This window comes from Centruroides vittatus, unplaced genomic scaffold, assembly GCF_030686945.1.
Source record: "Centruroides vittatus isolate TY-2023 unplaced genomic scaffold, ASM3068694v2 contig_484, whole genome shotgun sequence".
Taxonomy (NCBI): Eukaryota; Metazoa; Arthropoda; class Arachnida; order Scorpiones; family Buthidae; genus Centruroides; species Centruroides vittatus.
Window position 1 is genome coordinate 1,758,972 of NW_027122274.1, and position 16,007 is coordinate 1,774,978.

Genomic DNA, 16,007 nt, shown 5'->3' on the forward strand with positions numbered 1-16,007 from the left:
TAGGAAACTCTGATTTCTGTGTATAATTGTATATAGTCAGTCAGTGACTTTTTTACTGGTGGGAAATCGCTGTCGTGACTCTTGATATTCTTTAATTGGTAAATGTAAAGAAGCTAATAGAAAAATGCGGGTAATAAACTGAAATTGTATGATATGTTACGTGCCAGATTGTTTTTCCGACGTGCCACTTTGGGCAAGCGTGCCATAGGTTCGCCATTCCTGTCCTAGAATGTTAGGCTGACAACTATAATCACTCGGCCACACGCCTGTCTGTAAGTCAGTTCACATTTTTGTGTAAATTTTGTCATCATTCTTTAGAATACTGTAAAACTAAAAAAGAAAAAGACTGCATACTTGGGTCGACTGAAGTCCGCCTCTATAAAGACCTACCAGATGATGGAGACGATTAGCCTACCGCTTCGGGATTGTAGGAATTTTCTTAGATCCGAACATATCAGTTTTCGTCGTCATCTCCATTAGAAGCTGTCCGTAAATGACGTCAACACTAGACGGAAGGGAGGAATTACGACAAGCCGGACAAGGGAGGAGAGGATTAATCTTCAATGGATGATCGGTTTAATTCATTAAATTTTATACAGTTCATGCATTTTATTATATTTATTTCAAAATTTCTTTTATGTTGTTTCTAGTTATGGTATCTATCATTCGTAAAGTGATAAAGATTTTAAGGGGAGTCGAATTTTGTTGGACTACCGAAGAGGAGAGCGGGGGTTACGGAGATTTGGCCAGACTGGGACGAGAGAAGAAGAGGGAGTAAAAATTTAAGAAAAATGCGGACGTAATTTATGGACAGCCTTTACTAGAGGGGATGAACTCACAAAAAGCCCAACAAATGATCCTCATAGTGTCCACACGGCGGAGAGAGTTAAAAGAAAACTATAGAGAAAAAAATTAAATATTCTTGCCGATAATATCGCGTTTTGCTTTAAACAGGCTTTACTGTTTTTTACTGTAATGTTCCGAATATATGTTAATTACTTTTCACATTTAATATTTATTCAGAAAGTATATTCGATTTTATAATATTTTAATAAATTAAATTAGTTAAATTTTACTGTTTGATGGCAGTAATAAAAACACCTTCTAAATGCATACAAGAAGAGGAATTCAAAAAATTAAAAAATTTATTTTTAAGTAAATGTATACTTAACTTTTGATATCCTAATGATGTATAAAAACGTGCAGATCTGTAAGACAATTTATATATTTATTTTTATAGAATATTTTTTTTTCATTTTCAATCAATTGATTAATAATTAGAATTTTGATTTTTCCATTTATTTTTTGGCTATTTTTATGAAACGCATTTGGTTAAAAGCACAGTTTAGCTTGGCAACGTGTCTCTATTTTATTTCAAGGAGTTCTTTCTAGTTGTGGATTCTGTAGTTTGTTACATAAAATTTTTTCAAGATGGGTCGTATGCACGCTCCTGGGTAAGTATTTTATTCATAAAATAATTAGAATTTATGATTAAAGTAATTCGTTGGATTAAATTTTTAAACAGAAAGTACATATGTTAAGTTAAACACAATGGAGAAATCTTATTGCTAAGCCTAACGTGACACGTGGGTTATATTATAAAATGATACCAATGAAATGAGACCAATTTTATTGATTGAAACAATAAGAAAAGATTTGTTTTTTATTTAATGCCGTCTATTTTATTCAGAACTTTCATAGGATCGCAAATAACGAAGTATTTACTGTTCAGTTAAACTAGCTATGGTTAATCTAGCAATCTTGAAATTTTGATACTTGTATATGTGCACATATAATAAATGAACTAAAAGTAGCTTTTATCCAAAGAGGAACATAATACAGTATATGATAGTGATATGCTTTTGTAGATGAAACTTTTTCAAGTAATTGCCATTACAGGCACTTAATTTTCCACACAATGATCACTGATTGGTAAACTTAATAATCAAAAGCTTATATCTTTTTGTCGGTTGGCAAACAAAACCTCATAATTCTCTCGGGACAAATTTTTCAGGAGAAACATTAAACTTGCTCCAAACGTACATTATTATATTATTTAAATAAGTAAATAGTCAAGTTTTGCACTAAATTAAATGGTAAATTTAATTTCAAACTGAAGATACGAATTTTTTTTGGTTAGGGTAAAGCAAAAGGTATCCAGCTAAAAAAAGGTCTTAAACTAAATATTAACGAATAGACATAGACATATTTAGATGTTATTTGACACGCTGAATCGATTGGTATTAAAAAAAATTACTTATGATCAATCGTTTAAAAGTTACGAACGATTTTTTATTTCCGGCTACTTGCTTCGTTTAAGAACAACTTTATTAAGAAATACGCAGGAACTCATCGATATTAACAAAACGAATTACTTTAATTCACCATAATACATTCCATCTACGAGAGAAAGCGACATTAAAAATGCTAAAATGGTGTCGTTAACCCGCGAACGCACGTACACACGACAGCCATGTAGGGACAACTGACGCAGGGAAATTTTCCCTGACCGGTGGGGAACATGTCGAGCGTGACGTCACTTCCACAATTCCCTACACACACGTGTGCGGTAACAAAAATACTTGACACGAAAATATAATTTTTATATATTAAAACAAAAGTAAAAATTTACTAACATGTTTAGTTTTCCACGTGTTTGTAACAACATTAACGTCTTTAGCTCTTTATCCCCAGATATCCGGCTGCTCTGTACTCTACCATCAGAAGTTAACGAAAAGGTCTCCAGCTATAATTGCGTTTTATACTCATTCTTTCCTCACTGTTTCTCGTCCAGGGGTTTAAACAGTGTGCATATAGTCACACACTCGTCATTAAAGCCTTCCTACGCCTTTTTTATCTCACTTATACAGCGACGAACGCTTTTACCCTAGATGCTGGCTGCTCTGTACTACGACCATCACAAGTAAAGCAAAAGGTCTCCAGCTATAATTGCGTTTTATACGCATTCTTTCCTCACTGTTTCTCGTCCAGGGGTTTAAACAGTGTGCATATAGTACACACTCGTCATTAAAGCCTTCCTACGCCTTTTTTATCTCACTTATACAGCGATGAACGCTTTTACCCTAGATGCTGGCTGCTCTGTACTACTAACATTAAAAAGAAGTGACAATTGTAAAGTACAAAAACAGTATTACGTTATGTATGGGTGATTTTGTTCTAATGATTTTATAGAATTCGTAAAATTTATTATGTGCAATGTAGTAAACTTAGGTTAATATATTACGAAAATTTTTGCGTTTGAGGCATGCCAACGTTCTGCTGCTTTTTTTTATTAATGTGACTGAGTTGTAGTGAGCGATAGTTGCTATCAGGAAACGTGTAAATACTTTCTTTCACTGAGTAGAGCATAATGTTGACAATAAAAATGAGATACATATTTTATAATTGCATCTCTTCGAAAATTCACATCTTGTGAAAATATGAATGTTATTTTTCGTGCCCGTTATAATTGATCTGTGTTTTGAAAACTATTTGTTATAGAAAATGCTGGACCAGTGTCCTGCATTTTCTATAACAAATAGTCTATAACAAAGCAGAAATAAGCAAGGTTAGTTCAAAACTAAAATTCTACACAATTCGATTACTATAATCTTTTATACTTATTCATACCGTTTGATTTGAGAACAGTTTTTATTCTTCTACATTGTTAATTCTACTGTCATTTTTTATATTTTGATTTAATTCGTATCACAATTAGACAGTATGTTTTCTAATTGTCCAGAAACGGCTGCCGGTGGTCAGTGTTGTTGTCCATTCAGCTACTGATAGAGCCGAGTTAATGATAACTTATTTATTGCATACTTCATAATTTTGAATCACCTAGAGTTAGAAATAACTTGGTTAAATAAGTTAAAATCTACCTTTTATAGTTTATTGTAATGTATTAATAAGTTTAAGTGCAGGCTGCACATAATATACAAAAAAAAAAACCACAAAAACTTTCAAATGAAAACTTATTTGCCATAAACATTTTCAGTCTTTCTGGTTCGTAATCAGATGTCATTAGTTTAACAGATAATTACAACTTCTAGTTCTGACAGAATACTACAAAGTTCTTAAACTCTGATATTTTATTATTAAAAATATAAGTCAGAACCAAAATTTTACACATCAATATTTTCTTTCATTAAATAATCATGTTACATTTTATTTCTGTAAAAGTGTACATATTGATATATCTAATAAATTTCAGTAATTTCATTTTATTTCATTTGTTGTAATTTCAGCAAATGATTATCTATTAAACATTTTTTGAAGATGTAGAGTTTTTCATTGAATATGTTAATATTTACAAGAAAGTTGCGAGATCTCACTAGAGCGCGTCGAAATTCTCAATGTAGAATTTTGTTACAAAAATATCACACAAGTTAATAATTTTAACTTTTATTTAAAGAATATTTATTTCTTCTTAAACAACTTTATTTTATCTACAATACAAAACTTGATAATATTTGAATAAATGCAATATGATCAGGACTCCACTAAATATAGTAAATGTTCTGCAATATAACAAAGTTTATTTAAAATACTTCAACATTTATAATTTGGTTTTATATCATAAATATCTGTCGCTCTGAAAAATGTCCAAACAGCAGAACTTATTTGCTGCTTTAAACATTAGAAGAGACTTTAATCTCACAGTTACTGTTCTGAATTGTAAAAAACCATCATCACCCAGAAGTGAATCCAATTGAATATCCACATAAACACTATCAAAATTTTATTAAATTACTTAATACGTTAATTAATGTTACGCAAACAATCTACATTTAAATAGAAGTTATCTATACATATCATATACATACTGCGAATGTGTTGCACAATTAATCTGACTAAAAATGACCAAAAAAAATCTAGTGTACTATTTTGGGTTAGCTTCTCCTATACAGTATAAGTAAGAATGGAATAACGGTGACTCACTGCTATTAAGCTAATTCACTTGTGTGTTTCCTGACGGTAAAGTTAGTTGTTCGAAAATATTTTAGAGAAACTTGTTAATAAAGTGAACTCCAGTAAAGCAGCTTATTATTTTATTATATTTACTAAACTATATAACCTATCAGAATAAATCCATCTGTTCTAATGCTAAAGAGGGAAAAGTTCTGTTTGTGGGTTTAAAAGCAATATGATGGTTTTTCAGCTGTTTATTTATTTATTGACTCGCTGTTGTATTAATTTACTGTATTTACTAAATAAATTTTATTAAAACAATTTTTATAAATCTTCGAATAACTGTTATTAGTTATTTAAGGAACTATTCAAACTTAATACTATTCCGGTATAAAGATATATTAATTGGCTTCAAAAAATAATTAATACAGAAGATTTGTCATCTAAACTAATGTACTGTACTTATTATACAATAGATCTAGAAATATAAACATTCAACGGAATTGGATAACTTAATTATCGAAGATTTTTAATGCTTACGGATTTTCGATAGAACTAGTATTTGAGTATCTCAAAAATAATGACCAACGAATCAGTCAATTACTATATAAAGCCATGGAATATTCAATAAGCCAGGATAATGAAGATATAAGAAAAAGAAGAAATAACTCACACTATAATATAATCCTTAACTACCCTTATATCAACAACTATATGCTTTCAAATCTCCCATTTAATGTTAAAAAGTTATTCATTCAGTTAAGACTTAATCAAAAAGGTCTAGTTACTATAAATAAATACATAGAATATAATCAATGTACCTGCTCCAAGTGTGGAAAAAAATTATCAAAACTACACTTAATCTATGGATGTAACGAGAAGGAAGAACAAGATTTAAATATTATCAAGGATCAAAGTCATAACCAAAAGACGGAAATTGATATGTATAGAAAACTAGATAAAGTCAATAGTAATGACATTTATGGGCTGTATAATATTGTCAATAGGTTATTAAGGCAATGTGTTAATAGTTAATTAAGCCTTATGGCTAATTAATAAATTGAAAAGGTATACAATGTTAAAGGATACCTAAAATTGTAGATTACGTTATCCTAAAAAATGTATTTTTAACCCCCCTTGTAACAGGCTAATGCCTACTACGCTAATAAACTTGATTGATTGATTGATATTAGTTATTTAATTAATAAGACTATACATTCGATTTATTATAAAAATCGAATGAATCGTTTTATTAAATAATTAATGTATATGTTGTTTTTATGTATAAGCTTTTAATTTAAAACTGATCGTTTACATTTCTTCATAACCACAATTGGATAAATATTTCTTCATTAAAAATATGGAGTTTTATTCAGCAAAAGATAAAAGAATTCTCAGTGGATAATACGACTACTTTCGAATAGCGACTGTAATTAGATAATTAGACTTGTAAAATCATTAGTTTATATATTAGCAATTATTCTGAATTATGCCACTACAAACAATGAGCTCGAATTCGAGTCGTCCTCAGACGGGATACGTCCCGCTATGCTAACCCCCTCCGGAAAAACTGAACAGTTCAAGCGAAAGACAAAATTGCTTTGTCTTCGCCAACTGTTAGGCCTACACATTAGCGATCGTAGTGTAGCATTATTTTCGGGAGTTCCCTAAAATATATCAAAAATTGCTGAATTCCTTTTCTGCTACCTTTCCAATTAAACGAAAAGTTGTCCCAATTACATAATGTATTAGTTTGCTTTTCATAATTTGAGATTTGGCCCAAAAACGCGGCTGTCAAAATTATACTTTTTATTCTAGAAATTAGCTCTCTTTTTAAAGAGTAACTTTTTAGAAAAGTATTGAGGCTGCAATACCAGCAACTAAATAGTTAATAGTTAACTGTTTTTAAGACTTATTTGAACGTGTTTAGCGACAATCCATCTTTCATTCCAAGTTTATATCACGACTGAAACAGTCGGGCAAAATGTAATGGGAAGTTTGAAGATAAAGAATGCATTTCTAAAAAATATAAAACAAAACTTTGTAGATCTCCAGCACAAAATTTTTACTAAGTAAACGTTTTTGTTAAATTTAAACATTAAGAATCTGAGTAGATATCTAAAAAGGTTGTTATTCACTCTTTAAATACATTTCACAGGAAACTGTTGAAGTGTCTTTTAATAAATATTAATCAAATTTAGTTAATAATTACGCTAAAAGTATACAAACACCATATTAAATTTGTAATATTCACTAAAACTATTAATCAGGGTTAATAGCAATCAAATGTCATACTATTTTATATTAATTTAACATAAAAAAGCAAATTTTTAGTAGTGAAAGGGTCGTGAAGGAAGATAACGATATTAAATTTAGAATAAATTCTAGAATTTTTGACAATGTGAGAAGACTTAAATGTAAATATTCAAAATATTATAACAGAATTTAAACGTTTATGTGGTAATGTCTGGTCTACAGAAGAGATTTATATGCCTTTTATTTTGGACATTGATAAACAGGAGCTAAAATGCTTTTAATGCATTTAGTGATATTTTAAGTAATTATGTAAGTAGAGATGACGAAGAATTTTGTCGAATGGAAGACAATAATTTGATTAAAGTTATTTGAGATGAAAAAAATACTTGTCTGATTAAAGAAAAAGAAGTTGCTAACGCAAACACCGCCTGTGAACAGGGCCAGATTTTAGGCGATTGGAGCGATTGGTGCCAATCGGGCCCCACGCTGGAAGGGGCCCCGCATCACGTCAAAATTTATATATTTAAAAATAGTACATATTACAAAAATAAATATCTAGGCATATTATTATTAAAAATAAAACAACATATTTCAATATGTAAATTAACAGTTAATTAATTTTGTTTTTTAAAGTTTGAGGGGCCCCGCAAAAAAAATTCAATCGGGCATCGTACCTATTGGATCCGGCGCTGCCTGTGAATCAGGATATTCAAATGATTATGAAAAAGCCGATAAGAATATAATTAAGTTTACAGCTAGTGATTCCTGGGATGCTAAATTTAAAAAAGAGTACAGATCAGTATCTCGTAAAACTACAAAACTTGTAAATAAAATAAAGTAAACGAAAAGGATATTTTAATAAAAGCAGCGCAAATTTCAAACCACAGTAAACAATTTATTGCCATCTTATTCGCGTAACCTTATATTCAATACAGATCAGTGTGGTTTTTTCGTACGAAATGATTTCACCAAGAATACTTTCGTATAAAGGAGATAAAATACTATTTGATTTGTGCATTCTCCAAGTAATAAAATTACACATTCCTACGCTGTTTAATATTTAATTAATGCTAACGGACAAGTTGTAGGTAATGTATTTATTTGCTTAAAGAGGATCACGGAGCCTTCGGACCTAGAATTCAAAGATCGCTGCTGTTTAATGCCCCAAACGTTACTGTTACAGCTACTATAGTAATTATTACAAACTATGTAAAAGATATATTAGCTTCAAATATAACAAAAACTCATTATTAATAATTGACTCGTGTATTCCGTATTCTACTCTGTAAATGTAATATCGTTAGCTTCCTTCACTACCCTTTCACTACTAAAAATTTGTTTTCTGTGTTAAACTAATATAAAATAGTATGCCATTTGATTGCTATTAACCCTGATTAATACTTTTAGTGAATATTACAAATTTAATATAAAGTTTGTATACTTTTAATGTAATTATTAACTAAATTCTATTAATATTAAAAAAAAGGCGTAGGAAGGCTTTAATGACGAGTGTGTACTATATGCACACTGTTTAAACCCCTGGACGAGAAACAGTAAGGAAAGAATGCGTATAAAATGCAATTATAGCTGGAGACCTTTTGCTTTACTTGTGATGGTCGTAGTACAGAGCAGCCAGCATCTAGGGTAAAAGCGTTCGTCGCTGTATAAGTGAGATAAAAAAGGCGTAGGAAGGCTTTAATGACGAGTGTGTGTACTATATGCACACTGTTTAAACCCCTGGACGAGAAACAGTAAGGAAAGAATGCGTATAAAATGCAATTATAGCTGGAGACCTTTTGCTTTACTTGTGATGGTCGTAGTACAGAGCAGCCAGCATCTAGGGTAAAAGCGTTCGTTGCTGTATAAGTGAGATAAAAAAGGCGTAGGAAGGCTTTAGTGATGAGTGTGGTACTATATGCACACTGTTTAAACCCCTGGACGAGAAACAGTAAGGAAAGAATGCGTATAAAATGCAATTATAGCTGGAGACCTTTTGCTTTACTTGTGATGGTCGTAGTACAGAGCAGCCAGCATCTAGGGTAAAAGCGTTCGTCGCTGTATAAGTGAGATAAAAAAGGCGTAGGAAGGCTTTAATGACGAGTGTGTACTATATGCACACTGTTTAAACCCCTGGACGAGAAACAGTGAGGAAAGAATGAGTATAAAACGCAATTATAGCTGGAGACCTTTTCGTTAACTTCTGATGGTAGAGCACAGAGCAGCCGGATATCTGGGGATAAAGAGCTAAAGACGTTAATGTTGTTACAAACACGTGGAAAACTAAACTTGTTAGTAAATTTTTACTTTTGTTTTAATATATAAAAATTATATTTTCGTGTCAAGTATTTTTGTTACCGCACACGTGTGTGTAGGGAATTGTGGAAGTGACGTCACGCTCGACATGTTCCTTACCAGTCGGGAAAATTTCCCTGCGTCAGTTGTCCCTACATGGTTGTCGTGTGTACGTGCGTTCGCGGGTTAACGACACCATTTTAGCATTTTTAATGTCGCTTTCTCTCGTAGATGGAATGTATTATGGTGAATTAAAGTAATTCGTTTTGTTAATATTGATGAGTTCCTGCGTATTTCTTAATAAAGTTGTTCTTAAACGAAGCAAGTAGCCGGAAATAAAAAATTGTTCGTAACTTTTAAACGGTTGATCGTAAGTAATTTTTTTTAATACCAATCGATTCAGCGTGTCAAATAACATCTAAATATGTCTGTCTATTCGTTAATATTTAGTTTAAGACCTTTTTTTAGCTGGATACCTTTTGCTTTACCCTAACCTTTTTTTTTTTTTTAATTTTGCATGCAATAAATTGGACTTAAGTTTTTGATGAAAACATGTTTATTACATTCTTTAATAATATGCTGAATGAAGAAAAACATGAAATCAATACAACACAATCCCTTCACATGTACGTGGTATGATCCAAAAGTTCGGGGAATGCAGTAATCTATGACAACAAAAGCATGTATTTGAAGTTATAGCGTATGAAATGGATTTTACCAAACCACCTCTACGTGTTCAGGTTAATTTCACCCATGTCATGTGATTAAACCGCGAGCGCTGCTGTTTTTTTCCGGAGATAGTTACCTTTGTTCTGCGACGTAATAAAAGTGGAGTTTCAAGAACAACCTCCAACATTTCGACTTTACCGTGACCTTTCACCATAGAATCACCATACACCTTTCTTAGCAATTTTAAAATCTTCGTAGGTGTTTTACCTAAACGCTGACAAAATTTAATGTTGGGGTTGTTCTTGAAACTCCACTTTTTTTATGTCGCAGAACAAAGGTAACTATCTCCAGAAAAAAACAGCAGTGCTCGCGGTTTAATCACATGACATGGGTGAAATTAACCTGAACACGTAGAGGTGGTTTGGTAAAATCCATTTCATACGCTGTAACTTCAAATACATGCTTTTGTTGTCATAGATTACTGCATTCCCCAAACTTTTGGATCGTACCATGTATATGTAAAGAAGCACTTTCACATATTTTTTTTTTCTGATTTAGTCTGTTCTAATGTGGGGACAGGACTTTGTTACATATATCATAAAAAGCATGGAAATCTCTCAGAATTACCACATTTAAACTTTGGAGATACACAAATTTATTTATTTAAATTTCAACTTGGAATCTATACAACTTGTCTGCAGTTGAGATATTTGCCATAGTTTTTTGTTTTTGATTGGCAGAGGAGTCCAGTCATCAGAGTAGACAAGCTTATAGTGAATTTGTCCTGTTTGATCATACCTCAGCCAATGAATATCTGTTACTGTGGGGTTGCCTGCCTTGAAGTACTGAAGTCAGGGAGGAAGTCTTCATAGTTTTTAAAAAAATCTGTAGTCTAAATATTCAGTAATCTAAATCTAAAAAATCTGTAGTCTAAAAAATCATCATGTTTGAAGTTTAATAAACATTTCTTGTTATTATTTCGAGAATCGTTTAGAGATTTCTCTGTTTTCAATGCCCTTTCCACAGATGCATGGATAGATTCACATTCAATTTGGATGTGTCCCCTTTCAAGGAATTTTGGGAAAATGGTATCTTGGTTTGCTATAGTAGTAGCCAAAAGAGCACTAGGAAGCAATGAATTTCAGTTTTGATGATAACAGCTTTCACTGTAAATAGTAATTTCTTGGTTATTGGGGAATTTTGATTTTAAAAAATTCATGGTGATACTAGTACAGTAGAGCGTCGATAAGTGGAACGTCGGTAAGTGGAATGGCCGGAAAGTGGAACGATTTTCAGTCGGACTGTGTCGTGCTGAATCGAATGTTTTTGATACTAAATTTACTTCTAAAGTATAATTTTCATGTTTTTTATATTCTTTAATATATTTATTTTGTTTGTACAAAATGCAGAAATAATTTTTAACAATACGATAGCCTCGATGATTATTATAAAAATTTTCATTAGGCTTAAAATCGACGAAAATTCAACACAAAGCGACACGCAACGGAGAAAAATTTAACAGGAAGCGATACGCAACGGAGAAAAATTTGAACATCGGACAGGTTAATGTATTTTTTCGTACAAAGTCGGAAACTGGAACAAATCATTAACTGGAAGGACCCCAGTCCCCAATTGGTTCCACTTATCGACGCTCTACAGTAAATTCATTTGTATTCAGATTCATCTCATGTGAAGCACCAAGCATCTTTAGTCTGCAAGTCAAATTTGGAGTTATGACTGTCAAGCTTTGTTTTGCAGTATAGTGATGAAGCCTTGAGATTGGGACTTAACAATACCACTTGCAGATTTATCGTAAAAACTCAACCCATTGTTCTTGTTCATTTCTTTTGATTCATTCTTTCTCTTAATACGCAATGCAGAGGCCTTCCTGTGCATTACTTTCCTTATATAAACAAAAGCAATCACAATGATCCTTCTTTAGTAAGAACAGTGCAGTGTTTGCTTTTCTAATATTGACAGAAGTACTTTTACAGACGTCTTATTCAGTTTTGTATTCCTACAAAATTTTACAAATTCCCTATACAGAGCAGATTTACTCTACCAAAAATTTCTATTTGAACTTGATCTACAGTAATGAGCCTCTATTTTTGGAAGTTGATTGAGAAAATAATTAACATTCTAAGATCATCTAGCTTGCACTACTTGGAGAAACTACAGTATATGGTGGATTCTCGTATCTAGGCCAGATGGACCACTTGCCTATTCTGCTGTTTCCAACTTGTTATTGGTGTCATTGTTACTTACTGAAGGGATTGTTATGGGAAGGTTTAGTTTATCTTCATTAAAGACACTGTGAGAAGCTGTGAGCAAGGGCTAGGCCAGGGGTTGGAAAGTGTGGCTCATGAGCCGCATGCAACTCTTTGCATAGACGTTTGCGGCTCTTCGTAAACTCCAATCTCACCTCATCTCAAGCAGCCTTATAACTTATGAGTTTATGAGATACCATTCTTACCGTACTCTCTACCATTCTTTAGCCCGTCCGCTCATGACCACTCGTGTTGATCAATATGAATCGCATGCGAGTGGTAGCATTTAAAGCATATCTATATATATATATAACCTATTGAACGCGTGTCCGTCCATCCGTGTAATGTTATGCCAAAAACGGCCACTAGAGGCACCCCTGTTGTGCGTCGTATTTCGCACATTTAAATTAACAATATCAATTATTTACATTAACAGTATAAATTGTTATTATTCATTTGGCCAATAACAATATAAATGATTCAGTATATTTGTAATAGGGATTTATTATTGTCACGGAATGCCTGTAACACGCACTAGGGGCCGTCCTTCAACACCGTTGGTTGGCGATCGGCCAAACAGTTAAGCCTCGATGCGACTCTCTGGTACTTTTGGCATCTTGTTTTCATGACAATTTGGTTCTTCTCACTTGACAAACTGCCGACCCCTGGGCTAGGCTCAAAATCATTCCTCTCCATACCATCTTATCTATGCAATATTGAGACAAAGAATCTTGAAATTTTGAAATAAGCAAATTTAAGTGATTTTTTTAATTTTGTTGAAACTTTCTGAAAATAAAAAAATAATTCTGACATGTAAGCAAAAGGACATTGACATTATCTCATATTATTATAGTAGGTACAGTATATCACTTTAGGAAAAAACGTTAGTCTTTGCTTAATGCTCAGACTTCTTAATTTCAGAAACCCCATGGCTGCATGATGTAATAACTAAAGAATTACACAACCAAAAATGATGAAATTTTAAGAATAATTTATTGGTATATATGAGATGAGCTGTATAGGTTTTGGTGGAAATTGGTCAAGTGCTTAAATAAAATATAGTTTTTAATCCAATAGATGGAATTTTTTTTTTTATGCATATGCATGTTATTTAAGGTTAAAATGTCTGCGTAAATAGTTTATTTTTGTTGCCTTTTCAGTGCTTCCATTTGTTTGTCCACATTCTCCAAAAATTCTTGTTAGTGAATTTCTTTTGTGTCATTTTCATTTTTTTTTTCTCTGGACTTTGGTTTTAAAGTGAGAAAGTTCATATCAAGGAATCAACTTGGACTAAACATAAATTGTTTAATACTAATTATGTTTGTTTAATTATTGTGTTTTTGTCTTGTTTTTAAAACAAAGATTCCTAGAATGAAAAAAAATCTAAGACACAAGCTATTGAAGCAAAAGTAATCGGAAAAAGGTAAAGTCAAGTACTAGTGAGGCTGATTTTGCACTAGAATTTGAAAAACTGGCACTGGAGACAGCACACTAAGGCCATAGTAAAATTGGTAAGCAAAACCATAGGGAATGATAGCATCCATGTACTTGTTCCTGCAGCTATCAATGTGAATAGGAAAACAATTCACTTTTCTAAGAATTCTAATTCCTTCTTTTAAAGAACTAGTTGGAGAGTTGCTTCAGAACTTTCAGATTATATTAAGAAATATTCAATACCAAATTTTTTATGAATATTCTATGATCAAGTCAAGACTAATGTTGAAAATTCACAACAGATGATGTGAAGCAAAGGGGAACAACCATGAACAGTTTGGAGGTATGTTTGTTTATTGTGCAAATATCCAGCAATTATCTCCTATGAAATATATACCTCTCTTTGCAAACTCTAAAGACAAATTTTCTTCTCAAAGACAAACTACTTTTAGTACATTATAAAAAAACATTTTAATAAACTATATATATGAGGCAAGATACAAGCCAACAGCTGTTCAGAAACTTAGTAGATAGTGCTAAAATTGGAAAGCCGAAGCAGCAAGAATGGGAGGCATTAAATAATTTCAAGAAGGAAAGAAATTTTATCTCCATCAGATTGAATAGATTAAAAGTTTAAAGATTTCATAAGATGATTTCCTACAAATAAAATATTTACTTTGTTTAACAAATTGTTCATTGCACAAAGTAATAGACTGATTGCAAAACCTTCTGTAAAACATAATAGCATTTTTGCAAAAAAAGCATCAGATGAACAATCTCAGGGTTTAATATCTATTTGTTGTTGCATAATGCTGAGAAAAAGTCTATGGGGTTGATGCTGTCCTAGTAAACAGATCTTTGAATAGTTGTTATTCTATGCAGAAGAGAAAACAGATTGTCTTCATTACCACTGGCAGTAATGATAAAATTCAATAACTATATAGGACCAACCATAAGAAACGAAGCATTTCCTATTCTTCCTATACAATCAAAATTGAAGGATAATGATGTGGTTACACAAGAAGACAATTTTTAATCTCTGTTGCATACTCACTGACCATACAAAAAGCTCAAGAACTAACACTGGAAAAAGCAGTAATTGATATATGAAAAAAAAGAAAAAGTTGCCAGACTATCATACATAGCTCTAAGTAGAGTGTGAAAACTAGAAGATATGATGATAGATTCATCTTTCAATATTAATAGAATAAATAAAATTGAAACTATGAAACTAGCACTATAAAGAGATATTTTTTGAATAATGTAATGTATAACCAGCAAATAATTTTTTAAATTCATATAGCCTGCTTAAATTCAAAAGTTTATTATACTTTAACACATGCTCAGTCTTAAATGCCTTGCATTCATCTAGTACTAGTTTTGATGAAGTATTATTAGAATTTATTTATGCATATAAAGACATTATAGAGAATTTCTTATTCTCAAATAGTTGAAATAATAGTTAATTTTAATAAAATAATTGTAAATATAATTTGAATGTTTTAATTAATATATTTTTTTTCTAAATGATTTTGTCACTTGCATTAAATTTTTTCATTGCAGAAAGGGTATTTCTCAGTCAGCTTTACCTTATAGAAGAAGTGTTCCAACAGTGAGTGTACTACTACATATAAAAAATTAATATTAATCATTTTATTGAATTATTTTGCTGCTCATATCCTATAACCTGAATCTTTTATGAACATTAAAAAATATATTACAGATTAAATATTATAGAAACTATTCTTATATATTTTTAAGTTGATTGATTATATATTGATTTTGTCAAATTTTCAATTTAATGAATTGAAATGTAGAAAAACACATCCTTATGAAAGTAACTGAAATTTATAATAATGAGAAATAATGATAATGAAAAGCTAGGAAATATTTTGAATGCAAAATGTATTAGTTTATAAATTATTTCACGATAGCCTTGCCTTTGACATTTGAATGATTTTTTAATCATGTTTTAGATCTATCTAGTATGAATTGTTCAACTTAATTTTTGCATATTTTGTAATTTTTTGAAAGGACAAACTTGATGTCTATAACAGCAATGTAGTTGTAATGTTTTGAATTAGTCAGTAGAAAGCAAAAATTATAAATATTGATTTGGTATTTGTTACATTTGCAATGAATCTCAACATCCTCAATTTTTGTAATTTTTATTTCTAC

General features: G+C 31.3%; 1 protein-coding gene across 1 annotated transcript in view; it reads left to right on the forward strand.

Moving 5' to 3' along the window:
• The first annotated feature begins 1,320 nt into the window (after positions 1 to 1,320).
• The window catches only part of RpS13 (ribosomal protein S13), a 46,203-nt gene continuing 31,516 nt past the window's right edge, over positions 1,321 to 16,007 (forward strand). The window contains exons 1-2 of the mRNA XM_067273640.1: positions 1,321 to 1,454; positions 15,393 to 15,441. Coding sequence (XP_067129741.1) covers positions 1,432 to 1,454; positions 15,393 to 15,441 — 72 coding nt within the window. The 5' untranslated portion in view covers positions 1,321 to 1,431. The remainder of the gene's footprint in view (positions 1,455 to 15,392; positions 15,442 to 16,007) is intronic.